The sequence below is a fragment of the Anthonomus grandis genome, chromosome 4 (assembly GCF_022605725.1).
Source record: "Anthonomus grandis grandis chromosome 4, icAntGran1.3, whole genome shotgun sequence".
In the NCBI taxonomy this organism is placed as follows: Eukaryota; Metazoa; Arthropoda; class Insecta; order Coleoptera; family Curculionidae; genus Anthonomus; species Anthonomus grandis.
Window position 1 is genome coordinate 31,963,702 of NC_065549.1, and position 27,454 is coordinate 31,991,155.

At 33.6% G+C, this 27,454-nt stretch overlaps 1 protein-coding gene across 1 annotated transcript in view; it reads left to right on the top strand.

Moving 5' to 3' along the window:
- Positions 1-27,454, top strand: part of LOC126735775 (adenosine receptor A2b-like) — a 421,693-nt gene that overhangs the window by 324,285 nt on the left and 69,954 nt on the right. The window contains exon 3 of the mRNA XM_050439882.1: positions 15,929-16,205. Within this exon, the coding sequence (XP_050295839.1) occupies positions 15,929-16,205 (277 nt within the window). The remainder of the gene's footprint in view (positions 1-15,928; positions 16,206-27,454) is intronic.

Genomic DNA, 27,454 nt, shown 5'->3' on the forward strand with positions numbered 1-27,454 from the left:
CTTTATTTAGAATCCGAGTTGTTTTAATTTTTAAATATACCTAAAGCGAATAATGCGTTTGTGAAAAAAGCATAATGATTTTTTATATTCAACGAAAATATACATTATTTGTAATTAATAATAAGTAATCGTAATTTGATAGAAATAATTATTAAAATAATTTTATTCACTAGAAACGAAGAATTAGCAAACTTCTCTAATATTTAATAAAATTTTACTTTTTTATTGATGTTTAATACCAGACAAAGTTGTAAAGTTAGTAAGTTTTTGAAATACACTTTAAAACTTTGAAGTGATAGATTAATCAGGTTTATTAGTAGTTTATTATAAATTTTTGCTGCGTTATAAGAAAAAAATCTCTGAAACATGGCGGTATGATGAGGTGGAATTGAAATCTTATTATTAAATCTAATATTAAAGTCAATGGGGAATTAAAAATGCTTCGGTTATCTTCCACTAAATTTATTTAAAAATTATTCATCCTACATGTTTCAGACATATAACATGTCCATCATCAGGGATACAAATTGAAGGTTTTCGTCAATACACATAAAAAGCTATAGTGCCTCTGCCAAGGTCAAAAGGTTAAAACAACTACACAAACATTAAATTTACATGATTACAACACTACGATAATTGTTTTCATGCCACATGTTACAGACATATAACATGTCCATCATCAGAGATTCAAATTGAGGGTTTTTATCAATACATATAAAAAGCTGTAGTGCCTCTGGCAAGATTAGAAATATATATTATATGTCTGAAACATGTAGGATGAATATTTTTTAAATAAATTTAGTGTAGGATGACCGAAGCATTTTTAGTTACCCATTGACCAATTAACTCCACTGCAAGTATGGACTACTTCTTCAACTAATATTAAAGGTTTTTTTTTGGCACTGGTTAAACCAACTGGCCAATATTAAGTTAAAATTATTATTACAAAAATTTTGTTTCTCTTTAAAGGAGAAATATAGTTCCCTTTCTATTTTGATTAAAAATACGGCAAAATTCCAGAGTCCGAGCAGGTCTATTTTTAGTTATCCAATATTCCGGTACAAATGAAATGCATGATCCAATTTTTTAAGTCCATAGATAGACTTCACGCAACTATTTAAAATTTTTTAAATACCCACCCTGCTTCCAAATTAAAAAAAAAATCGTCTCCATTATAGTCGATGTAATAAAACCAATCATAAGTTTGCATAACGTTGCATATCAGGAAACGCTTGCAGCTTGCAATACCAAAGCGAATTAAAAATATGTGTAATATATATTATAAATAGTAAAAGTCCCAAAATAGAACGCAATTAATACTTATTGTTAAGACTGCCCTTTATCGAAAAAAATGTATATGATTTTAAAGCAAATATAAACCAATATTAAAACCGTAGTATTTAAGTTTTGCACATAACAAATCATGGTTGATGGTGTTAAACGCTTTAAAAAAATCTAACACCAATACGCTATTTATATTTTTATCCCTAAATTTATCCCTATCATTTTTACATCTAAATTTACAGGGTGTTTCAGAACTATGGGATCAAACTTTTAGGGGTTGTTCCAAGAAAACTTTTGTCAAGAAAAGTTTTGGCCAAGAAACTGCTTCACCTCTGGCAATCCAACGATGCCCAAACCGCTGAGCCAAATACTCGCGTACTTGTACAGCAAAGTGAGCCAGCGCTCCATCATGCTGACACCACATTTGCTATCTAGCGTTTAGTGGAACATTTTCAAGGACTTCTGGGAAAACTTCCTCCAAGAAACGCAGATAAACAGGTCCTGTTAACCGTTCCGGTAGAAGGTATGGCCAAATTAAATAATCATCAACAATGCCTGCCCATACGTTGACAGACCAACGATTCTGATGTTTTCTTGGAAAAATTGCATAAGGATATTCTTCGTCTCAAACATGGCTATTCCTACTATTAAAAATACCATCTCTTGTGAAAGAGGCTTCATCGGTCCACAAAACATATCGTAAAAAATTTGGTTCTGCAATAATGGGATCCAGAAGCCATCGACAAAATTGAACTCGGCTACAGTCATACATTGAACTTTCTGGAAGTGGTAAGGATGGAGTTGTTGCTCGTGTAGTACGCGCCAGACAGAAGCGTTACTCGTATTCATATTCTTAGCGACGTCACGTGTGCTATTTGATGGTTCATCGGCAACTCGCTGAAGCATCTCTTCTTCAAATTCGACCGTTCTTATGGTTCGAGCAATACCAGTATCATGCATCTTGGTCTTAAACATGCCTGTCTCAGCAAGCCGCCGATGAACCGCAATAAACTTTTTGTATCCAGGATGCTGTCGTTCGGGATAACGTTCATGATACAACCGCGATGCTGCTCGTGCATTGCAGTTTGTTGCTCCCTATGCCGAATGCATATCCGCCAATTCTTGATTGTTTTTCCATTAGCAATAAATGTTTAAAAATTGTAAGCTATAACATTTTTAAACATGACATTGAGAATTAACATTAATAAGCGTTGATTTTAAACAATTGTTGTTATGGTATCATGTACAAAAGGTAAATAAATGCAGCAGATCCTATTTAGGTAACTAATGTTTTTTTATAAATTTTAACGCGTCTTAGGGCCGTAGTGGCGTAGTGACGCATTTTCGGACATGGGTTTCTATACTCAAATGGGTTCTTCTGTTGCACTGAGCAACCCCCAGAAGTTTGATCCTATAGGTCTGAAACACCCTGTATAAGAAATTACATTAGAAAGTTCTACTATAGTATTAAAATGTTTCTAAAGCCACATTGCGTATTTGGTATATGTATATGATTATATATGCAATACTGTCAACCGGGGTTCTATCGGACGATGTGGTTATATTTCAAATTGCACGCGCTACAGGTGTTGGATGAAAGTTCGATTACTAAAAAAAATATCCCTAGATTAACAGATAACCTACCAGTGGTACATGCGTTTTGCGATCGATCAGAAAATCAAGGTAGGCTCATAAAAAATTAAATATTAGGGTCACTTTTTCGTTAAAATTGAGACAGCCAAATAGTGTGCTCTGGCCTGTGAACTCTGCGCATGATAGCTACAGGAGGAAAGGGATTATGATTTGTTTTAATTCTTATAAAGAACTCCATAACTTCAAAGTTTATTTTGCGTCCTGCGTTTTTGCATAAAATTAAAATTTACTGAAAATGTGTTTTTCGGGGGTAATATAGGATATGCCACGAAAACACCTTCATAAGCTGGGTACGCCTTATCGGGGCAATTATTCCCAAGACAGCATGGAAAGAGCATTAAAGGCCGTATTAGATGGTGGATATTCATTCGAGCAGATAGCAGAAATGCACGAGGTACCAAAAAGCACCCTTTACGATATTTACAGAGGTGAGCATTCTGACAAACTTAGGAGGGCCCCAATTTTGATAGTAAGTGAAGAGCGTTGGATAGTAGATGCCAAGACAATTGCAGGAAAATTCGGATATCCCTTTGAGAGACAAGTTACCAATGATTTCGTGCGCCATTATTTTAGCAGTAAGGGCGTAAATATACAATGTTTTAACGATAATAACCTGGGGGTGACTCAAGGAGTTATCAGTCCGTAATTGTGAAAATATTAAACAAGTGAAAGCTGAAATCATAGAGACTTAATACATGAGTAAAAAATACTTTGAGTACTTGAACAAGACAATCCAGAATTTCACCTAAAGACATTATTAATATGGATGAAACAAACCTAACAGATGATCCCGGTAAAAAAATAGTTGTTAGTCCTGGAGGAGAAAAGCATGCGCGAAGGATAATGGACTTTTCCAACATGTCAACGTCTGTTATGTTTGCTGCGGCTAGAGATGGCACTGGTTTACCTTCATATGTTGTGTACAAAAGTACAAAGCTCTACCCAGGCTAAATAGAACGTGGTCCCAAAAACACGCAATATAACAGGACACTAAGTGGATGGACTCCATGTTTTAAGGACTGATTCCTCAAAACAGCCTTACCTTTCCTTATCTGAAACGAAAGGAAGGCTAGAAGGTTCTTATTTGCGACAACCTGGCAAACTATTTTTCCTACCGTATTATCAAAAGTTGCACAAAAAACAATATTCGATTTGTTTTTTTGCTAAAGAATTCGATACACCTATGTCAGCCCTGGACGTTGCAGTATTTGCATCTCTAAAACGGGTGTAGCGAGAAACTGATTCAATGAAAACGGACCCATAAAAAAGATGTTCCAAAATGTGTATTTTCTTCGCTGCTGAAGAAGCTTCTGAAAAAATCAAAGGATAGCATATCGAATAATATACGGTCTGGTTTCCGAGCATCCGGCATAATCCCATTTTATACAGAACAAGTTTTGAAAAGGATTCGGAAACAAGCAGTAGGAGGCACAAATGATGCAATGAGAGCGTCATTTACAGAAGTGATGAACGCGATTGTTGTTCCTTTGGATCAAACCACAACTAGACCCAAACGTAACTCGAAGATTAACGTCCCCGCTGGCAAATCGGTGGGTCTTGAAGACCTATGCGAAATAAATGGTGGTACGTCAACTGTATCTACCTCTTAAGCAGATATCATTAATGAAAAGGCATCAGTCTTAATAAAATGCCAATAATGATACTACAAGCTCTGCGATCTTTTTAGAAAATGATAGTATTAACGACAGAATATTAAAAATATCGTTCGATATAACCCCGGTTGATAGTAATTATACATTTGATTCTAAAAAAAAAATTCCAAAAATGTAAGAGACTGCAGGTAAAATACTTAAATATAAAGACCATTTAGAGTTGTAAGATTAAAAGTTTCAGGTAGAGGTTTTTCTTGAAGATTTTTATTGATCAAGAAACGAGGTTAAAATTAACGAAGTAATGATAGAAGAAGAAATTAACTTGTATTTTTTACGCTTTTCCTACAAATTTAATATATTCTTCCAGTGCGGTGTAAGAAATGTTTAAATTTTTGGATTATTCAAAAAAATTAAAAGATGAAAATTTGATATTATTGAAATAGAAGATGATATCATTTTTATAAGGGTTAGTTTTAAATGCGAACGCCAATTTAAAATCCCTGTTTTCCTAAACAAGCTTTGGTTTATTAGAAATAAATAAGATGTTTAGAATTTACAGCAGTTTTATTAATTATGCTCTTAATAGCTTCTTCCACTGCATTATGGTTAGTACGTCGATAAAACCAAAATTATATCGATGGATTTTCTAGACTTCTAAATTTCTTTGAAGTTTGAAAAATTGTGAAAAAATCAGAATTTTTTTATTGAAATAGTAATTGCACCTGTTAAAGGCACACATTTTAAAAAACTTTTACATTTAAAAAAATATATATAATTGTTGGTAGCTAAACAGGTTCTAAGATACATTCAGTTTTATGCATATCAAACAGAAGACTCAATAACTTGAGATGGAGTCAAACCATTTAAAAGCCATAGTAATTAGGATGGAGTACCTCTTTAAGTCAATTCGAGGCTGTTGCAAGGGTAAACTGTTAGGCTTGTTTTAAAGAATATAATTCTTAGGATTTCAGTTTTAGATCAACTTAGATCTGATGTACTCATTCTTTTAAAAATAAGGCATTGCTTACCTTTACCTTGAAGTTTACTTCTCTGCTTTGCCTAATTCCCCAACAAAGAAGATACAATAACAGCTATTTGTAGGTCTGATGATGTAGTCAGGCGAAAAACATAACCATAATTTTAATTAAATGTTTTTGTGATGCAGTGAATTTTGACCACTTGTTTTGTTCTGCTTTTTGTTGCCAGGCAGTATTTTTACAAGAATAGATCGTTATTTCAATTAAGGTCAAATGAGCAAACAGCTACGCCCAGCAATGAGCTTGATAGTTCATAGTCAAAAATGAACAGCCAAGAATGTCAGACGATTATGAATTCAAATTTATGTTAAACCTATTAAGCCAAATTACGCTACTGTCAAATTTATAGAATATAGAAAAGACTGTGATTACCATACATAAAATCAGCCACCATTAACGGTCTAGCAAGACCTATTGGTGGCAGAAATGACAGACGACGTTTTATAAGCGTTAGAACAAGAATGCCTAAAACTAAAAGAGAGTTTATGCATCGTTTAAAAAAAGAAGGAAATAGCTAAAATTATTAACTAAATTAAATTTTATCATGCCAATTATTGTAGAAAAATCTAATAGTAGATAAAGTGGAGAAGTTAGCAAAAACGTTTTGAATAAAACTACCTACCTAACTACTTTCTAACTACTTGTATTTGGAAGTTCTTCCAAATATGTTATCTTTATGGAGTCTTGTTTACTTACTATACTTTGACAGATCAACAATTTATTATAAGGAAATACTTTTTTGGTTAAAGCACTCTAAAGTTCACATAACAAGGTGAATAAAACGCCTACAAGAATATGACTATACAAAAGATATGGAAAATGCGATATTCACCGAAATGCTAATGCTTTGTTTAGAAAACCTTAATAAAAAAAATACACATATATATTTGCCTTTATTTAGTTATGAATTTAAACTAATAGTCCGAAAGAATGGAATGCCGCTACTGCAATCCAGGATTAATAAATTTAGATTTTATAGCAGTGTACACCAGTGTATGTATACGTAGTACGTAGTACTTATTTTAATCTGGTTTAGAGATTGTCCAAAGCCAGCTTGAAAATTAAAATCAGTCAGGCAAGGCTCTACAATTAAACTGAATTTAATTCAGTTTACTGATTATTTGGATAGAGAAACATTGATAAAAAAAAACTTGATAGTTATGCCTTAAAAATATATTCTATAAATTCTTAAACCTGCATGCAATATTCACAAGCGCGTAGGAAACTGATACAGTATCTTGCTCGTCCTCGATGTAGGCAAACCCTTCTTATCAGCATTCATGTCACTGAAGCAATTTTAAAATTAAACTTTTCTAGGTATAGCTATGATATAGTATAAGGTTTTTTGTTTCGTTCTCGCGTGTACCTCAGGCTGTAATAAACTCCATTATCTATTTATTCTCCTTAGCCTAATACTTCGCTGCACCGAACTAGCAGCTTGTAGATATAGGTCTTTGGCAATTTCTTGTTCCATTTTTAAAAGATGACAGGTAACTACATAAGAACTACGTAAGCTCGCTTTCAATATTAGTATACGCTTTTATCATTATAGAACCGATAATTTTGGCATTTAGCTTCTCGGTATATATAAAAAATAGTGAGACTTGACATCTCGGGCTGATGCATTTGCTATTTGAGTTTTATGCTTACTTTATGTGCTATGTGAAATTTAGTCGCTAGTTGGTAAATGTATACTAATTCCTGTTTAAATAAAAGTTTGTCAAATAAAAAAAAACCTTTTAAAAATCGCAAATAAAAATAAAAAGTGGTAAATAACAACCTGCTAACTGCTATCTTAATTTAATCTCTAAAAAAATGCAAAAATAAAATTTATTATTCAGGTAGAATTTATTAAAGTATTTACTGTACAATTAATAACAAAAAAGAGTATCAATTACCCTTTTTTATTAGTATCTATCAATCATTTATGCATTTGGTATATTTCATTTCATACATTGAAATCTTAAAGTTTTTAACAATTTCCAAAATGACGTTTACCTTACAAGAAAGAATTAAAATTATTGTTTTTTACATTAGAAACAATAATTACACTGCAAGATTAAATAAAATTGATCCTGAACATTTTTTGACTCATAAATGTGTGGTAGAATTGTGGACAAAATTTATAGAAACCGGATCACTTGGCAACAAAAAACGTGAAAGAGTATGACCTGTACCAAATAAAAATGTTGAAGTTGCAGTCCTTGGTCATGTTGCTGGTACTGGCCTGAGTATGGAATATATTACAACGATCAGATATACAATTGTTATCATCACCTTTTTTTCCATGCAATTTTGGAAATCATAGTTCTAGTAAAGTTATTCGTGCAATTAACTTACCTATGGTTTGTATGACAAGGTTGCGGTTTGCCATGTTTTGGTAGTGGTGATTTAGGGTTGTCCTCTGATATTGGGTATCGATTTTTGGAAAACTATTGGTACCATTCCTGATTTGCAGAATGGTTGTTGGTATTTTGGTGAGCCATCTCGGGAAATCTCTATCACTAAAACTGTTATTTCTCATGAAACCTTAACCCCAGAACAGCGATCAGCATTGGATAAATTGACTTCGAAATACTTTTCTTTAATGGGTGGTAAGCTTGATCGTAGAGATTTAGTGAAACATCAGATTAATACTGGTAATGCCCAATACATTCGTTTGCGACCTTATAAATACTCAGCAGCCACTCTAACTTAGAACATTGAAAGGCTAAAATTAGTTAACAACAACTTTATTTGAGTTCAACATGTGCACAGGGGCAAGAGGGGTGTTTTGTTTATAAACATATTCATCACTAATAAAGTACGTTAAAAAATGCATAAAGAGTTCATAAACGGTAATATTGTTTATAATTTAAATTAAAATTTATTAATAGTAAATGTTTTTTCACAACGTCACTGGTAAAGATTACTTGTGTCCATCAAATCAATAATGCGATCGAGCGGCATTGCGATGTTGATGCCTTTTTCTCTGATATGCGTTATTTACGTTCATTTAACTTTAAATGTTGACTCCTTTATATATAGAGTATTTTATCATATTTTTTGAAAAAAAAATGCATTTGACGTCATTGCATCAGAGATGTTGCAAGCAAACAAACTGCCCATAGTTAAGCTAATTCTAGCCTTTCAATATTCTAAGCACTCTAAAGCTTATCGACGACGAAGTTGATAACATGCTAAAACCCGACATTATCGAACCATCACATTCTACCTGGTCTTTCCCTGCCTTAGTAGTACCAAAAGTAATGGCAAATGGAGATTTGGCGTGGACTATCGAAAACTAAATTCTGTTACAGCTAAGCATCCTTATCCGATCCCTTTTATTAATATTATTTTGGACAAATTAAGAAATGCAAAGTATCTTACTTCATTAGATACCAACTCCGCATATTGGCAAATCAAGGTTGATAAACACTCACGTGATAAAACTAGTTTTTCTTTCCCTGGTTGAGGACTTTACCGATTTAAGAGAGTGCCGTTTGGGCTGACGATTGGAAGCCCGCGATGGGCTATTCCTCACGAGATAGGGCATAAGGCAAGATCTTGAGTTGACGGGGCTAAGGCCGCCGAAATATAGACGTGGTAGGCTTCAGGAATAAACCGTTGGAGCGTTACCACTGCTGGGTCATGGACGGCGGCTAGTTCTTCATAAATAAGGAATCGAAATTTCGAGAGGGTATCTAACCAATAACGACCATTCTGCTTCCAAAAATATCTAATCAAAAGTAAAGAAATACCAGTGATAATTAGTTTCGGATATTAATTTCATTCAAAAGATGCTGGCGGAGAGAGATAATATTGGATTTGTTTCACATAGTAACTTAACTTTCCTCCGTCACAGCTGACAGTATGATTGACTTCAAGGGAAGCAGAAGCTGTAAAGACCCGCAGATGCGCCGCAGGACTGCTTAAGCAGTAATCCAAAAGACATCTGGGTGCAAGGACTTCGCTTGTTCTTTTATGGGTATAGCTGCCATGGGCCCAACCCATTGATTACGAATGAGCTAATTATAGAGTGTCTAGTAGAGAATATAGATACGGGAAAAATTTGAATGATTTGATTCGCTGCGCCACTGGTATCAGCTTTACTAAATCGATTAACCAACTCATTTGCCATCCTATCTTCTCCAAGCAAAGCAAATTTCATTTATTATAACAAAGAATTGAAGTGGTGATAACATTGATAGTATTTTAAAGAAAAATCTCGGTGAATTTTATTAAAAATCGAAAGCGATATAAATTCAGTAAGAAAATTTTTTAACAAGGTAATTTTTAAATATCATAACCAATAAAATCTTAATCAATAGAATAAACATTAGGATTCCACAGATCCCGTTTAAAGCGTACTTAATCCTGTAACACAGCTACAGTTTCAGGCGTATCCCGAAGCAGCGTTCACCGAATTTTAACAACACATAATCAGGAGGAAAGAAAGGTTCAGGAAATAAACGAAGTTGACTTAATAAATAAACGAAGTGATGGGGCTATATTTAACATTCTGTGCACCACTAGTGAATTATTAATTTATTTATTTACATCACTCAACAGAGAAACTCCAATAATGGAGTGGAAACGATGTATATAAACATGAAATCATCTTATCATAATAAAATTAATATTACAGATATGATACATTGTTAATAAATATATAAAAAAGAAGAAAACAAGCATTATCTAAACTAAGCGAATTCTTTTCATTTCGGCAAGGCTACAGTTAAATATATCGCATTGATTCTGTATAGAGTTGTATGTATTGCAAGCTCTACGTATAGACGAACATTTTGTAATGTTGGTTCGAGGTATTGAAAGGTAGAAAGTTTGAGAACTGCGAGCTGATAGCCGAGGAGTGTGTAAATTTAGAAGTTGCAAGATCTCTGGCGAGTCAATTAGGCCATTATATAATTTATGTAAGAACTGTAAATCTGCCAAATCCCTTTTTTCCTGTAAGAATTTTATCAGAAATCTTTTAAGCAAACGATCATGTGAGATGCCGATTTTTGGGTACACTCTTTCGCATTTAAACCAAAGGAATTTAAGAAATTTTCGCTGTATATTTTCGAGCTCTTGAATATGGTTCTCATAGTATGGCGACCAGACCTGGGAAGAATATTCCAAAATCGAACGAACATAGATAAAGTACAGGAGTTTAATGCTAGAGATATTGCCAAAGAATGGTGAGTTCCTGATAATAAAACCCAGCATTTTATAACTTCTTTTAATGGTATCTTCGATATGAAAACCAAATGAAAGTGAGCTATCAAAAATGACTCCCAAGTCTTTGAAGTGGGTTGATCTTGGTAGTATCACATAGGAGGAGACCTCACAGCATTTAGAGGCATTTAGAGGCAAGTTGTTATTCTTGCACCATTCATTCACTGAGTTAATGGCTGCTTGGAGTTTAATGCAGTCCTTAATAGTATCAATTCTACAGTATAATTTTGTATGATCACAGTATAATAAGCTGTTTACTTCTAGTTCCTTAGAATTGGTATTAATAAAAGAGTTTAAAAGTAGAGGTCTTAATATGGAGCATTATAGTACGCCCGAAGGAGCGACTATTTCAGTTGAGCTGTGTCCAAAGCATTCAATATGTTGAGGAGGTTTAGTGAGATAAGAAAAGATAAGAGAAGTTAAATGAGATGAAAACCCAAATTGGTCAGAAAGATTTGATATAAGCATGGAATGGTTAAGACGGTCGAAAGCTTTAGAGAAATCTGTATAGACTACATACTTGAGAATTATCATTTATAGTTCTGACATAAATTCCGTGATCGTAATAAGATTAGTGGTAGTAGATCTACCCTTCATGAAGCCAGGCTGTCTAGTGTCTATAAGATGTTTTATAGGAATCGTACTGGTTCGCTTTACTAGTTCGTATAGCCTGTACGCAGTCATCATTTCCTCGAATTGCACAACGAGGTCCAGAGGCGGAAGGCTCAGCAGAGTCTCAAGCGCTCTAGTTGGCGCCGTCCGCATGGAACCCGTTATGCTGAGACATGCAAGACGTTGGACTCTGTCCAGTTGAGCACGAATTTTCGCTTTCTCCGTACATGGCCACCAAATGATAGCCCCGTATGTGAGAAGAGGTCTCACAATGCGCGAGTAGATCCAGTGGAGGATCTTAGGAGACAGACCCCAGGTATTGCCGAAAGCCTGGCTGCAGGCCCATAGCGCGCAGGTGGCCTTCTTCATTCTGGTGTCTGCATTATCGTGCCAGGAGAGTTTGGGATCCAACTTGATTCCCAGAAATCGAACTGTTCTGGAGTAATGCAGCTGCACGCCACCTAGAGATATAACAGGGGGCGTGCCAAAGTTACGTCTCCTCGTGAATAGTAGGAGTTCTGCTTTTTTGGGGTTAATCCTGAGACCCCCCGAGAGGCACCATATGTCCACCATACGTAGGGCTCTCATCATTGGGCCCCGCATTGAGACGGCGTCTTTCCCTGGACAAAGGATTACCAGATCATCAGCGGCCTGTGTGTATAGGCCAGCATTGTTTAAAAGATTTATCAGGCTGTCGACCACAAGGCACCACAAGGTAGGGGATAATACACCTCCTTGCGGGCAGCCCTTAGCCGCCAACGTTTCGACAATCTCGTTGTTGAGCTAGGCAGATACATGACGTTTCGAGAGCATGACCTCTATCCAGCTAACCAAACAGGGTTCTGAGCCGCGGCTCTCGAGTGCTTGGCAGATTAATGCAAAAGGGGGGTTGTCAAACGCCCCTTCAATGTCTAGAAACGCACCCAGACAGGCCTTGCCACTACCCAGAGCACCCTCCACCTTCCTAACGAGGTGGTGTAGGGCCAGGTCCGTGGATTTGCCCGCCTGATAGGCGTATTGGTGCACATGCAGTGGTTTGTTGACCAGGATGCTTTCCTTAAGGTATTGATCATTCAGCCTCTCCATCGCCTTCAGCATAAAGCTAGTAAGGCTAATAGGTCGGTACGATTTGGGATCTGTAAAATCGCTTTTTCCGGGTTTCGGAATTAAGACGACTTTCACTTGACGCCATAACTTTGGGACGTAGCCCTGAGCAAGGGACGACCTGAATAGTCTGACTATGTGTGGGGTTAGTACTTCTAACCCGTTTTGCAAAAGGCATGGATAAAATCCATCCATGCCCGGAGATTTGAAGGCGGGGAATGTCTTGATTGCCCATTTTACCCTCTCGTAGGTAATTATTCTTCTAGCAGTCTTGAACTCTAAGCGAATCGGAGCCCGAGAACAGCTAGGAGGATCGCGAGATGAGTTGGAGTCTGGAAAGTGAGTGCACAGCATGACCTCCAGTGACTCATTGGTAGTAAAGCCGCCATCTGGAAGTGACAGCGACCCCAATTTAGTTCCAGGTTACTTGGACAGTACTTTCCACAGTCGTGCTGTGGATGGTGTGTTTTCAACGTCATCGCAGAACTGCCTCCAGCACTGTCTTTTGGAGTCCCTGAGTGTCTTTTTGTATTGCCTTTGAGCTGCGTGGAACGCATCCCAGTCAGTGGCAAGCTTAGTGCGCTCAGCCCTGCGAAGGAGCCGACGCGTAGTGTCACAGTGCTTTTCCGTGTTCCTGTTCCACCAGGCATTCTTGGCATTGGCAGGTCTCCGTCTGAGGGGACAGCTGCCCTCGAATGCCGCGACTATCGCACGAGTCAGGTTGACAGTCCCGATCTCTGTGTCGGCCGGAAGTGTGTATCTTGCCGGCATGTCCGCAAGACCACCGACTAGTTCCTCTCGAAAGTGGTCCCAGTCAGTGCACCTTGGGTTTCTGTAGGCTGGGGTATCGCACCGAGCCTGCTTCTTTAATTCAAAAAGAATGTGCCTGTGATCCGACATTGTGACCTCAAGGGACACTTTCCATGAGCTGAAAAGGTTCACAGTACTAGGTGAACAGATAGTAAGAGCAATAATTGATTGACCCCTATTGCAGTAGAAAGATGGAACACTGCCTCGGTCGAGTAGTTCTAGGTCATTTCAGCACAGGGAGCGGCCTCTTGGGTTCTCATCTCCGCATCTTCAAAGGCCGTGATGTGAATTCGAATCGCAGCCCATGAGAAGCGGGAGACCCAAGTTTTCACAGTATTTGACCACCGCAGTGACGGTGAGGGGAGGGGGGTGATTCAATTTTGATGGGAAAGTAGGCAGAGCAGACTACCAGATCCTTTCCCGTGTCCATTGACAGTTTGACGGATACTAGATCCCTTGTACAGAGAGGAGAAAGCACCGCACATTCCTAGTAAGGATGATTGCGCGGGGATTCTCACAAGGTACATGTTTATGTATTGTGCCGCCATTTAAACCTAGGCTTTTAACAGAGCCCTGGTAAGTCCAGGTCTCCTGTAATAAGGCGACGTCGATATGGAGCTCAGTGAGCCTTTTGCACAGAACAGCGGTGGATGCTCTTTTATGCTGTAGATTCGCCTGCAGAAATGTTAAAGGCATGCTGCATGGTGTGGGGATAGGTGACTGCCAGCATGCTTAGTCCTTGGAGCTGGAAGGGCCATCGTCTACGGATAGCCCTGGCTCCTCGGAAGCTGCGGTATCAGCAGTAGTGGCCTTTTCTAAGTCGGCGGCTGAGGGCCCAGGGGCCACTGTGGAAGTAGCCACCCTGGTGTCATCAGCCGCTTTCTTGCTCTTGATAAGGGAGATAGAGGCCCTGGTGATGCTATAAAATAGCGAGCCCTGTCTCTGCCTTATCGTCTTGGCCGATCCCTCATCCACCCCCACCACCAGCCTGAGGTTCTTAGCCTCTTCCTTGCGCTCCCACACTCTCCACTGGGAGCATGGGAGGCCAGGATTTTGAAGCTCCAGAAGCCTCAGGGTGTCCTTGTCAGACTTATGTCTAATACCCGGGATCCTTAAGATGGCCCGGCGTAAGCGAAGCGTGGAGGGATCCACTGTTGTCAGCGTGACCCCCTCCCAAGGGGACAGATCTGGGAGTGCCCCACGGAGCCACTCCAGACTTTCCTGGTTCGCGGCCGTTAACAGAATGTGGTTCCTGATCATCTGCGGTGGATGGAATTGCAGTGACTGTGTCTCACTGCCGGACGAAGTCCGCAGTATGGCCTCAGTCACCGAGTCCACGAATTGTAGCAGCTGTTCGCCAGTGAAACCGACTTAATACCAATCTACAAAATGTAATTAAATCATTTAAAAATAATCCATACAAAATCATCAGTTATCTTATCTGAGGACATATAAGCCACAGATTTAGAATAAGCGAGTCATTCAAAATAAAAATAAATGACACTTTTTTACTAATACTTCAAAATCCTTAGGCCGTATTATTGATTCTGATCTTTAATGCTATGAGCATATAACTAATCAGTTAAAGAAAGCTTATAGCGGTTTTAAACTTAGCTGTAACTAAAGAAAAGTTTTATATCAAGACTTCTAAAAACTAAAAAATTCTCAACTCAGACAAAAATCAATCAACTCTCAAAAACAATCTCTTTGTGATCTTTAGTGTTATCCAACTTGATATCAATTACTGTGATGTCTTGTATGAAATAGGCTTAAATCAAGTCGACACTAGTAGCCTTCAAAAAGGGTAAAATGTATGTCTTATTTTTGTAATCCGTTGCCAAATCCATATATTTCTTCACCTTAAGGATATAGGCGGGTTAAATATGTTTAATCGTCGAAAATTACAAAAAGTAATTAGCAGTAAGTACAATTTTGCAATTTTAAAACACCTGCATGATAATACAGTAAAGTACAGTTTCGAATAAATTAGACCGCCGACGGTCTCATCAATTGCCCCTACTAACTATTCTCCAACATAGAAAAGAAATTTTTAAAAGGAAAAATGTTTTTCATGTGATCTCGTCAATTCTGTATATATTTTAAACATTTCAATATTTACCTTATTCTTCGCTACCTTTAAAATACAAATTAAACAGATAATATTCTTTTGCCCGTAAAGAATAATCAAATTTATATATAAAGATTTTTTTTATTCGTAATATACATATGCATATTCATCCCAAAATTCTGTTTTTCCTCTTTCCCACTCCTCATCCCTTAATGCATTAAATATGTGTTTACAGGCCTGTTTCATGCTGCTTGTATTTATAATTTACGTTATCTAAAATTTTTATATAGAAGTTTTTTTGCACCTTGAAGCGTTATTCTTATAATTGTTAATAGGTATTTAAAAAAAAACCTTAACAGTTTCTGGCATCCTCTGAAGGCTGCGTTGACATGGCCTTTTATTTTTTAAGTATTTTTATAAATCTTATGAGAAATATCAAATTGTTTAATTTTAATATATCTATTAATATAAAACCTTAATATTTAAAAAAAAAGATACCAAAGAAAATTACAAAAAAAAATATTTTGTTTCAGCTCATCTCCCGACTGGTCCTTTGGCGACATGGTAGAGAAACCAGTTCAATTATTTATGTTCTGTGCTGTGTACGGGCCTTGTTCCTTAGTCTTATTGGTTTGCTATGGATATATCTACTTTGTTGCACGTGGCCATGCTAGAGCCATCCGTTCTGAACAACAACAATCAATTTATCGACACCAAGAACATTATACCGGAGCAGTCGGTCCTCCTAGGTATGGACTTGCTTTGGCCATAACCGCTGGGCTGTTCATTGGACTATGGATGCCCTTCCAGGTAAAAAAATAATTTTTATATAGCATATATTTATTTTCTTTAGGTTGAGCAGCATATTATAAATAAAACCAAAAAATTGCTTTTTATTAAATCTTAGTGATTTACAATGGCTTAGCAAATTGGTATATTCTAAGTGAAATTTATTAATTTACCAAAAACTGATAGTTATTAAAAGACTTGATATTATAGAACCTTAATAGTTTAAGTGATTGCAATAAACTTTAACGTTCCTTAGAGTTTAGCAAAATGATGAAACTAGTAATTCTGTCAAAGAAAACGAAATATCGTTTAAAAATAGGGAACTTTATTTTTAAAACTGTATTAATTTATCATATCGATGTATTAACAACTGTAAAAATAGATAATTTATTTTATGATGGTAACTATTACGGTATTTTGTAATAAATTTCTAAATAGTAATATTTTTCAGTATAGTTTGATAAGTTTCAGCATATCGAAAGTATTATCATATTACCGTATGTCACTAAAATAAATAAAAACACTATTAAAATATATGACGTACTTGCTCCTCTCCGCGTATTATAAAGGATTCCTATGTTTATTAGGGTTTTTAATCTCATAAGATATTTTTTTGTTTATTAACGGGACATGCCCAATGGTATAAAGTATTAATATAAGATATTTAATAGAATAATAAAGCATATTAGAAACTTATAACTATGTTATTGACTTACACTAGGAATCTCTAAGAAAAAGCTTAAGCTTTAATATAGAAATCAGGAAAATATTATCGTACACATAATTATTATGCAATTCATTAAATATTTCATAAATATGTTGTTTGATACGCCAGATCGAAGGTGCTACCAATCTACTCCGTAGTCTTATAAATCTAAATTTAAAAAATTAGCCGGTAGTTAAACGTCCAGTTAAAATTATCTGTTCATTTCTTTACGGATTCTAGGTCAAAATAATGTCATGAAGTAGATTCGATTCACAGTTTATTAATTAAATATCTTAGACACTTTCTTTCAATTGCATTCAATGAAGTATGCACATTATAGTAAGGAAATCTTACACAAATATTACTTTCAAGATTACCACTTATAAAAGAAATATAGAGGTTTTGAACTTTCAAATATACTTATGAAGTCCCTTTATAACTTTTAATGGAGCCTAGTAGTTTTAAGGCTTTATTAAAGCCACTTATTAGTGAAATAAAGTTTTTGGTCAGAATTTGCATCCAGTCTCTAAAATTATCAACATTTATTGTAACAACATCTATCCTTTCTCATCTATACCTTTCATATGATTACTACAATGCTTAAAAGGATCCAATTAAGGCATATAATTATATGTAGTAATAAATTCGTACATTTTTACATGATTAGCATAAATAACTAATTTAATAATGTAGAAAACGTGAGACAATTAATCAGTCATTGATAATAAAAATAAATAAATAAGAAAAAGATGACCATTCTGACGAACACTGCCTAATTCTGATAATCTGATTGGAGTTCTGTAGAGGCCAGGATAACAGGATATCCCCAAAACAGATGTAATTTTTTTAAAAAATACGCAATCTTATAGTTTATTCTACCATATTTGACAATTAAGTGCTAAAAATTATAGGAATATTTAGTGGAAAGTAAAGCGAAGGAGATGCTTGATTAAAAACTATGAAAGTGAGATTAAACTCCGGACAAATTTCAAAATAATTTTCCTCATGTAACCAGGATAATTGCCACAATTAAACCTGAAGATCTATAAAACATATTTTGGCTGACGTGTGCTTATAATGTCTACAAAAAGTCTTAATTTTACTGAGTTAGATATTACAAATAAAATAAATATTAAGCTCCACCTACATCAATGACTTTACAAACATAATACCCGGCTAGTATTATATACTCGTATAACATTATTCGTAGACGATAGCATTTATTTTCAACATTCTGACCTTTTAACGGCCATACAAATTAAAGATCTCTGGAAAAATGACAACTATTTATTTCAAATTAAATCATAATCACTCTTTACTTCAAGCAAAAGTAAACAGTGGTCCACATAAATTAAAATCAATAAAAAACTCATATTATCTTATAAACAGATATTTATGTAGAATTTTTTAAAAGATTTTTTAATAAACTGAAGAATTTTTAGAAATCTATTTTGATCTTACTTTAAACTGGTTACAGCATGTTGATTACATTGTATCGATTGTAAATATAGGATAAAAAATCTATAAAGAGACTGCAATAACATTATTGAAATTATCCGAGTTCCGATTCTCATATATGAGTACAATTAGGTAAGTGGTCACAGAAAAACCATTGGAAAGGCTATGCTATTATATAAGATAATTCATATTGTTTAATAAAAAATCAAAATTTCCAAGAGATATGAAGATCTTGGAAAGTGGTATATTAGAAAAATTGGCCGATTATTAGTGAAATCACAAAACATTTTTCGGTTCTCTAACAGATTGTTATAATTCTAATTAATTTTGTTTTAGTTCAATAAACATAGAAAAATCTGTTTCTACTATTAGGTGAGTAACTGGTATTCGATTTACCTTTTTAAAATAACCAATACCAATCAATAGATAATCAAATAAATAAGCCTGTTTATTATAACTAGCAATTTCTTCTTCAGCCTAACAGCTTTAGACTAATGACTGAAAAAGAACGAAGAGTATTTGGTCTTTATGTGTTTGCCGATTATTTTCCCATACGAGGACTATATTTCTGTTGAGCTAAATTTACTTCTATAATTTGGCGAATGCTTAAGAAGCTTTTGAAAAAGAACCGCTAAATCAGCTGGAAGAAATTGTACAAAGACGAACTTTTGTAGAAATCCAACAAATATACGAAAAATATTATTTATTGACTTGGGTCACTCTTCCTCTTCATATTGGTCATAAAATTTTTTTCAGTTTATTAATCAATAGAGAAAAAATACTAGAATATCGTAAGACGTAAGCACTACCCTGTTAACGTAAATACAGTGCCGGTCAAAAGTGGAGAAACTTTTAATATTTTTATTTTTTACTTATTAAAACTAGTTCAAAGTAATTGTAAATAATGTTTATGGTAATATCTAGTAGTGACGAAAATAATTAGAAAAAAAATTGAAAACAAATAACTTATTACAAAATATGCAAACAAAATTTATTTTCTCTAAGGACAAAAATGGAGAAACTTTTTATTTTTATGACATAATTATGTTATAATACAAAATGTGGATAAAAGCACAATAATACTTTGTAGCATAACCGTTATTCTTCACAACTTCACTACACCGTCTTGGCATAGATTCAAGAAGATTGCGTATAATATCTCCGGAAATTTCACTCCATGCTTCTTTTAGGACTTGGAATAATTCGTCTTTATTTCGGATTTTATTGTCGAACTTTTTTGTCTAAGTGCTTCCACAAGTTCTCGATGGGATTTAAATCTGGACTTTGAGCTGGCCACTTCTGAACTTGAATTTGTTGAGAGGTTAGGAAATTTTTAACAATTTTAACAAAAGTGTGCTTGGGGTCGTTATCATGCTGGAATTTCCAAATTAACGGAAAATTATCCTCGGCGTAGGGAAGCATATTATTCCTTAAGATATTTATATAATATTGGCTATTCATGATCCCATCTATTCTCACCAGTGGACCAACACCATGCCCGGAAAAACATCCCCACACCAACACATTACCGCCTCCATGTTTGATTGTGGGAATAGTGTACTTTGGGTTGAATTTTTCATTCTCGGCACGTCTAACCCATCTCATACTATCTGACCCAAATAAATTGAACTTACTTGCATCTGAATATAAAACGTTTTTTCATTGATTATAGGTCTAATGTAAGTGTTCTTTTGCGAATCTTAAACGAATTTGTCTATTTTTCGTTGAAATGAAAGGTTTTTTTACCGGTCTCCTGGCTTTTAAGTTGGCGTCTTCGAATAGATCGAACTAAAAGGGAAATGCTGGGATATGCCTTTTTTATATCTTCGGCGGAGAAAAATGGATTTGTTATAGAACATCGTCTAATTAGCTTGTCAGTTGCAGATGTTGTTTTTTTGGGTCTACCTGGCTTAGAGATGCTGGCAGTAGTGACTCTAGTTTGCCACAATTTGATTTGTTTACACATGACACTTTTATGAAGATCAAGTTCTCTAGCGATTGTTACTTGTTTTACTCCCGCATTGTGCTTTTCAATTATAAGTTTTTTTATTTGTTCAGATAAATTTATACCTCGAGGCATTTTTATACTAAATAGGCTTCTTCACAATCGAAAACGAACTGCTTCAAACGAGACCTATTTAATTTAAAATATTTAATACAAAAAGTTTCTCTATTTATGTCCTCAAGTAAAAAAACATTGTTTACTATTTACATTCCTGTGATAAATATTCAAACTGTTTTGGTATGAATTTATGGCTTAGGCTAAGGTAAACATTTTTAATACATGGTATCACAAAAATTTTGAATAGATTATTAAATTAGAAAATCAATTAAAAGTTTCTCTACTTTTGGCCGGCCCTGTATATGAACTGGCGTTTGAGGAAATACGATTATGAAACTTTTTTCATAAATAGAAAAACCTCAATGCCAAAGTATACTTTAACCTCCTAACTGACGATTTTAATCTTACACTTCTACAATTCTTTTGAGTATTTGACATTAACAGGAAGGTTATGCCTTGTCCATAATACAATTTTGATAATAACATTATTAGCAGAGCTTTGTTTACGAGATAAATTATTTTTTCTTCTTTGGGTATATCAAAGTGCCATTTTGGGTATATAATGTGATTAAGCTTATATGTTGGAAAAGATTTTTTATTTAATCCAAAGCAAAAGGAAAAAAATCTGATGAAGCCCATGAAAGAAGACTTAATTTTATAAGTAGATAATAAAAATTATCCGATGGAAAAAAGCATACTACTTTAAAGGATCTAAAAAACTAATAACTAACTTCTAAATAGTTGACGAAAATAGAGTCTAAAGACTTTTAGGTCTGTTCAGGAATTATATGTTTAAAAATAAAAGTCTGAAAACAGTCAATAGTTAAATGATTATGTTAGAAAAAATACGACATAGAAAATATAGTTTTCTGCATATGAGAGTAAGAAGATTTTGATAAATATTATTATTAATTATTTATACTAAGGATTTCTAGAAAAGATAAATTAAAATCTTGGAAAGTGGCCTCGAAGGTTGTTGTGAATCATTTTTGGCTGCAAAACCTAAAAGGCCTTTCCGCTGTTTTTAATTAGAAGGTGCACGTTAATCGCCTCAAGCTAATGACAGAACAAAGGAAATTTCTTCCTCATTTTAAAAGGGAGAGTATTTATGGTGGAGCGCCTGTTATTTCCAGGTCTTTTGTGCGTATTTTTTAAATACTTTAAAAAGTTAGTAGTTAAGTAAAAACCTTTTGGAAAATATGATTATAAATTGATAATAAATCTGTTTTTTTTATGGTTAATATCAACACTTTTATTTTTAATAATTAAAGCATTTGTTTGACTTTGCTAGTTCGTAATATAGTTTGGTTAAAATTTTAAAAAAGGTAACGCCAAAGAAGGAATATTTTTTGAATACAATTATTTTTTAAACTAATGAATAAGCTTAGTGTCTCGAATATCGATTCTAATACAGTTCTGATGTGTGTATTTTGTGCAACCGTATTTATGTACATTTTATAGTTTTAAGAGCATTTTATTAGGAGCTTGTCATTAATAATTTGCCAATATATTAAAATGATGTAAAATTTACTCAAGGTGCCTTCGTAATATTTTTATGGCTTGGCAATAATTATTAGCAATGGCGCGGTGAGATTTTCAGAGGAATCTACGAAAACGTGCATATACGATAGTATACAGGTTGGGGAATCGCAACATTTGGGGTCGCGTATTAAAATTCTGCGGTCGCGAGAGATTTTACTTTCAAATATTTATATATACCATTTTATAACATTGAGATTAAATAATGATTCAATAACACTGACTGTAATGAGAATTAGTGAAATGTTGGCGCTCTTCTAGTGTAGTCAATTGTCAGTGTTCCGCCGTAACAAGATTTTAGTTTTTTTTAAATTTGTTTGGTAATTAATAAATCAATTATTATGTGCAATATGTTAGTTTTATATATTTACTGTATTTTCGGATCAAAATAATTGTTGGCCATAAATAAATGGCTCAACTTAAATAAGAATGGTAATGACGCAGATGATCATGCTACAAAGTCTTCTCAGGCCTTTGTCGAGGCAGGACAAGACTTTTCCATTGGCAAACAGGCATCTAGTGTGCGAAAAAGAAAATATGATGAGTCTTTTCTTCAATTTGGCTTTACATTTCAAAATTATAAGGGTAATGAACAACCTCTTTGTTTGATCTGCAATACATTATTGGCTTCGGAGAATATGAAATAATCAAAATTAAAAAGACATCTTGAATCAAAGCATGTTTCGTATGTCAATAAATCAAAAGAATATTTTGAAAGACTGTTTAAGTCTATAAATAAAGAAAAGAAAATTTTTGAAAAAATTATAACCCTCAATGAAAAGTATTAACTAGCGTCATATGAAGTTTCATACAGTATTGCTAAAAATAAAATGCCGTTCACCACTGGAAAAGAAATTGTGTTACCTACTGCTATTAAAATGGTAGAAATACTACATGGAAGAAGATTTAGCGATGATATTTAAAAAATTCCTTTGTTGAACGACAGTGTCTAGAATATAATTTCTAATGTTAACAAGGATCAATTAGTACAACTTATTACAAGAATTAAAGAAAGCCCAACATTTTTAATTCAGTTAGATGAAACATGATATTACTAAATTGACTCAGTTGTTAGTATATGTCAGATATGTTTATAAAGAAAGCGTGGAGAAAGTATTGTTATTTTGTCGACATATGGAAGATCATACTACAGGAAAAGACATATATTGTAAAGTTGACGAATTTTTTAAAGCAGAAGGTTTTTAATTTTTTCAAGCTACTCATCATGATCATATAACTTTTACTCACTGCCTTATTCACCGAGAGCCTCTTGCAGCAAAAAAATTAGCATCAGAATTTAACGATGTGCTTGAGGATACTGTTAAGATCATAAATGTTTTTAAGAGCCATGCTCTTTACAGCCGCTTATTTTTAAATCTCTGTAAGGATATGAATTCCAACTACATAACTTTATTATTACATGCAGAAGTAAGATGGTTGTCAAGTGGTCAAAGTTTAGGAAAATTATTGTTATTAAAGGACGAGATGGAAATAGTTTTGACCGGACGAAAATGTGAACTTATGGCTATCCAAGCTGTGTTATTTGTCAGATATTTTTGCGAAGTTAAACGATATCAACTTGTCTCTTCAAGGAAAAAATTGCGATAATATTATATATATATATATATATTTACTTCAAATAGATAGATATATATATTTACTTCAAATCAAATATATATTATATATTTACTTCAAATGATTAAATTGAGTTTTATTAAATCCGTTCGAAATGTTTTCCAGTGTCGACAATTTTATAATCGAGAAAATTGATTGTAAAACTTTTATTGCAAAAATTACTGTAGATCACTTAAAAGCACTAGAGATACAGTTCCGTACATATTTTATATTAAATATTGATTTCCAAAAAATAGTTTAGGTTCAAAAGCCGTTTTGGATTGGACTGACTCAAACTTAAAGCTACAATTTTAAAAAAAGCCCTTGACTGTATTCTGTATCGGCACTAGAACTGAATTTCCTACAATCGCTGATATAGCGTTAAATTTACTTCTGCCATTCAACACCACATATTTATGTGAAGTTACTTTCTCAGCTTTAACACATATATCGTTCAGCGCTAAAAAATGTTGAAGAGGTCTTACGTCCAGCAGTTTCAAACATTTCACCAAGATTTAATTTGCTATGCAATAAAAAACAGGCACATCCATCTCATTAAATTTGTTACTTACATTTTAATTTAATACGTACCCCGGAACTACTTGAATATATTCGAGCGAACTAAGACGGTCAGAATCCACTTTTATTTTTGAAACTGTAATAGATACAATTTTGTAATTTTTTTATTATAGTTTTATGGGGTCGTCAAGAAACTCGCAATCAAAAATGGGGTCGTGAATGACAAAAGTTTAAGAAGCCCTGGTCTAGAAGATTTTTGTCCTTTGCCGATGTATTTTAAGACGAACATAATTGTCTTAAAGATAGGTTGTGTTTCATATTTGTTGGACATTTATTTAAACATACCTTATCACATTCATTATATTAAATAGTAAGTTAAGAATATCATTTAAGTTATTCTTGTTGATATTAAATAAATAGTATAAATTCTTCAAGGCGTATTTGGTAAACTAAAAAATATATTCAGTTTAATTTTTACTATCAGCGTAGTGTGAATATGTTTGTTTTAATATGTTAAACTTATACATGACAGTTGCAAGAACTGCTTAAAACTTTTTGAAGCAGCAGAATATGGAATTGTAAGCAAAATAAATGGCTACAACTTGCGTAAAACGACATTGGAAATTTATTTAAGAGCATGTTAAAAATATAGTGAGCTGTTATTTACAATAAGGGTGGTTATACACTCTATCAATATAAATTTTTTCTTATCTAAAACCTTTTCTTTAAATTTCGTTAACTCGAAGTTTTGATAATTAATTTTTTTAAATTATCGTACATTATTAATTCGATGTATATACTACAATAAACGTTTGTGTTTTTGTTTTATTATTATTTTTATTATTGTTGAAAAGTATTTTTAAAACTAACCATTGCTTCCGACAAGTTACCTTTAGAAATTTTAAAATACGTCAGTTCCTAAAAAGCTTCTTTATAAAAAAAAATTAAATGATTTTTTTGCTAAAACTCGTACAACATTTGATATTTTGAAAGTAAATCTTATTTGAATGTAACTTTTAAAACTATACTAATAAAACCCATTGAAATCATTTAACAGTAAACAAAAATAAAAGCTTTTAAAAATAATTAACTTCCTAGTAAAATCTAATATTCAAACTTTTATTGTCTTAGTTTTAATTTTAGCATGACGTGACATCTTCAAACATTTTCAATTATAAACTAACAGCAATAACTGTTCTACAGACTCATATACAAGATAGGTGTGTAGAAGTCTATGATGTCTGGTGATGAAGATGATGTGTGAAGCGCATTAGATCTTGGGGATTAGACTTAGTGAAGCGCATTAGACGGGATCATTATCCCGTCAGTAGGGGTCTCCAGATGTTGAGAATATCAACACTTGACTGGCTGAAAATGCCTTGGGTTTGCATGACATAAGTTGCTTCTAGGACTCTTTTTACGATGTTGGTGGAAACTTGACTTCCAGTTGTGGCTTAACCTCGCCTATGTATGACTCTCTACATTCACAGGGGATTTGATATACGCAGTTCTTGGTTTACAGTAAACATTCTGGTTTGATGTTCATTACTCAACCTCGTATGCTTGTCTTCAAACTGAAGCAAGGCAGGTTAAATTTTCTGGAAATCCCATGAGTAAGAAAATAATAATAAATAAAAACTTATTTATTCTTTCCTATACTCAATGACTTAAAAAAACTTAAAAGTACTTAAAATGTTGTTTATTTTTGGTTGCAAGGGTCAGTTGTCTGGTCAAACAGGCAAGTGGTAAAAAACAAAAAGAAATATGCAAATCTTGTAACCTAACCTGTCATTTCAGTAGAATTTTTTGTTTGTTCTTGTTGCTAAAATTGCTCTTGGACTCGAATAAATTTAGTCAATCATGTCAGGAGCGACTGTAATTATTTAATTATCAAAACCCATTTAACGAAATTAAGCTATCTACATCTATTAAACTCAAAGCAATGTGTTAAAGTGATTTGCTTAAAGTCAATGAATTAGTCAGTCGGATGCTATTTCGTTCAGTTACAAAAAAAACTGTTCTCTTCACAGAACTATTAAGTGCAGTCTATACAAAGTACTGTTTGGTTCTAACCTAGAAGTTGAGTCAGAAGAAGAAAATTCAATTCATCAATTAGAATTATATCTTAATACAGAAAGATGAGTTATTATTCTAAGAGAAGAATCATTTGATGCAATCATTTAATTGCAGAAATATATTATAATAATTCGATTAATAGAGGACCTCGCAATCATGATGAACTTAAGTGAATTAAATGAAGATAGAAACAAAACGCAAGAAGCTATGATGTGTCAGTATTGATTACAAAAATGGAATTTTTTAGCTTGGAACTGCAGTCGGTAAAATAAAAGGATGCTATAATCATCCTGATGTAATACCCGCACAAGTGCCGGATAAGTTTATATACTATCAAAGAAGCAATGCCTAACAAATTGGTGTGTGTGCTTTAAAAAAATAAGTTTCAGGTATCACAGCGCATAATAATAATTAATAAATCACATCATTTAGTTATATATTACGAATTGGTGCCCTATCAGAATCAATTTTTTTTAAATTAAGTTTTTGTTATTTTAATTTTTCATTTTACTAAAATATATTTTAGTTTTTAGATATATCTAACATAAATTAGATCATTATTATACTAACTTTGTTTTCGAAAAAGCCAGGTTTGTCTAATAATCAATGTATAAGTAATGGATTAGGCTTAGGCTAGTTTATTTAAGACTTATGTAAAGTTTTAACAGAATATAGAATATGAAAATGTTAGAAGAAATGTTAGATGAAAAAGTAAGAACATAAAATTTGTAATAAAATACGAATTTTTTTGCTTGAAATAAACCAACCATTTTAAATTTGTCTATTTTATTTCAATAATATAATAAAAACTATATATGTCTTTTCTCTATTTATTTTAAACATATTTGTTTAAAATAAATAGAGTCACAAACACAATATTGTCACAAACATTGGCAATGTTGACATTAAAAAGTAAAGAAATTAGGTGAATAAAAGGATTTAAATAACAAGATTAATATCTTAAAAAAAAGTATAATTATAAGTCAGTGCTTTTTTTTGAAGTAAGTCGAGTGTTTCATAAGATATTAAATTAAAATTTGGGGTGAGGGGGTTTTTTGGAACGAGAAATTGAAATCCGTTCACGGATTCGCTATACCTTGCAGAGGGCGCCACCTGTGGTAGGTTGCATGTGTTAAAAATACCAAAACTTTTTTGTACCCTGTATAATAAAGTTCTAGTAAAAAATTCTAATTATCCAATCTTTTCTTGTAAAAAAAGTATTCTTGGTAAATGTCGGCCTGAGAATCCGTTTATGAAATATCTTACTTTTAAAATCTAAATACATTTTAAAAGTTA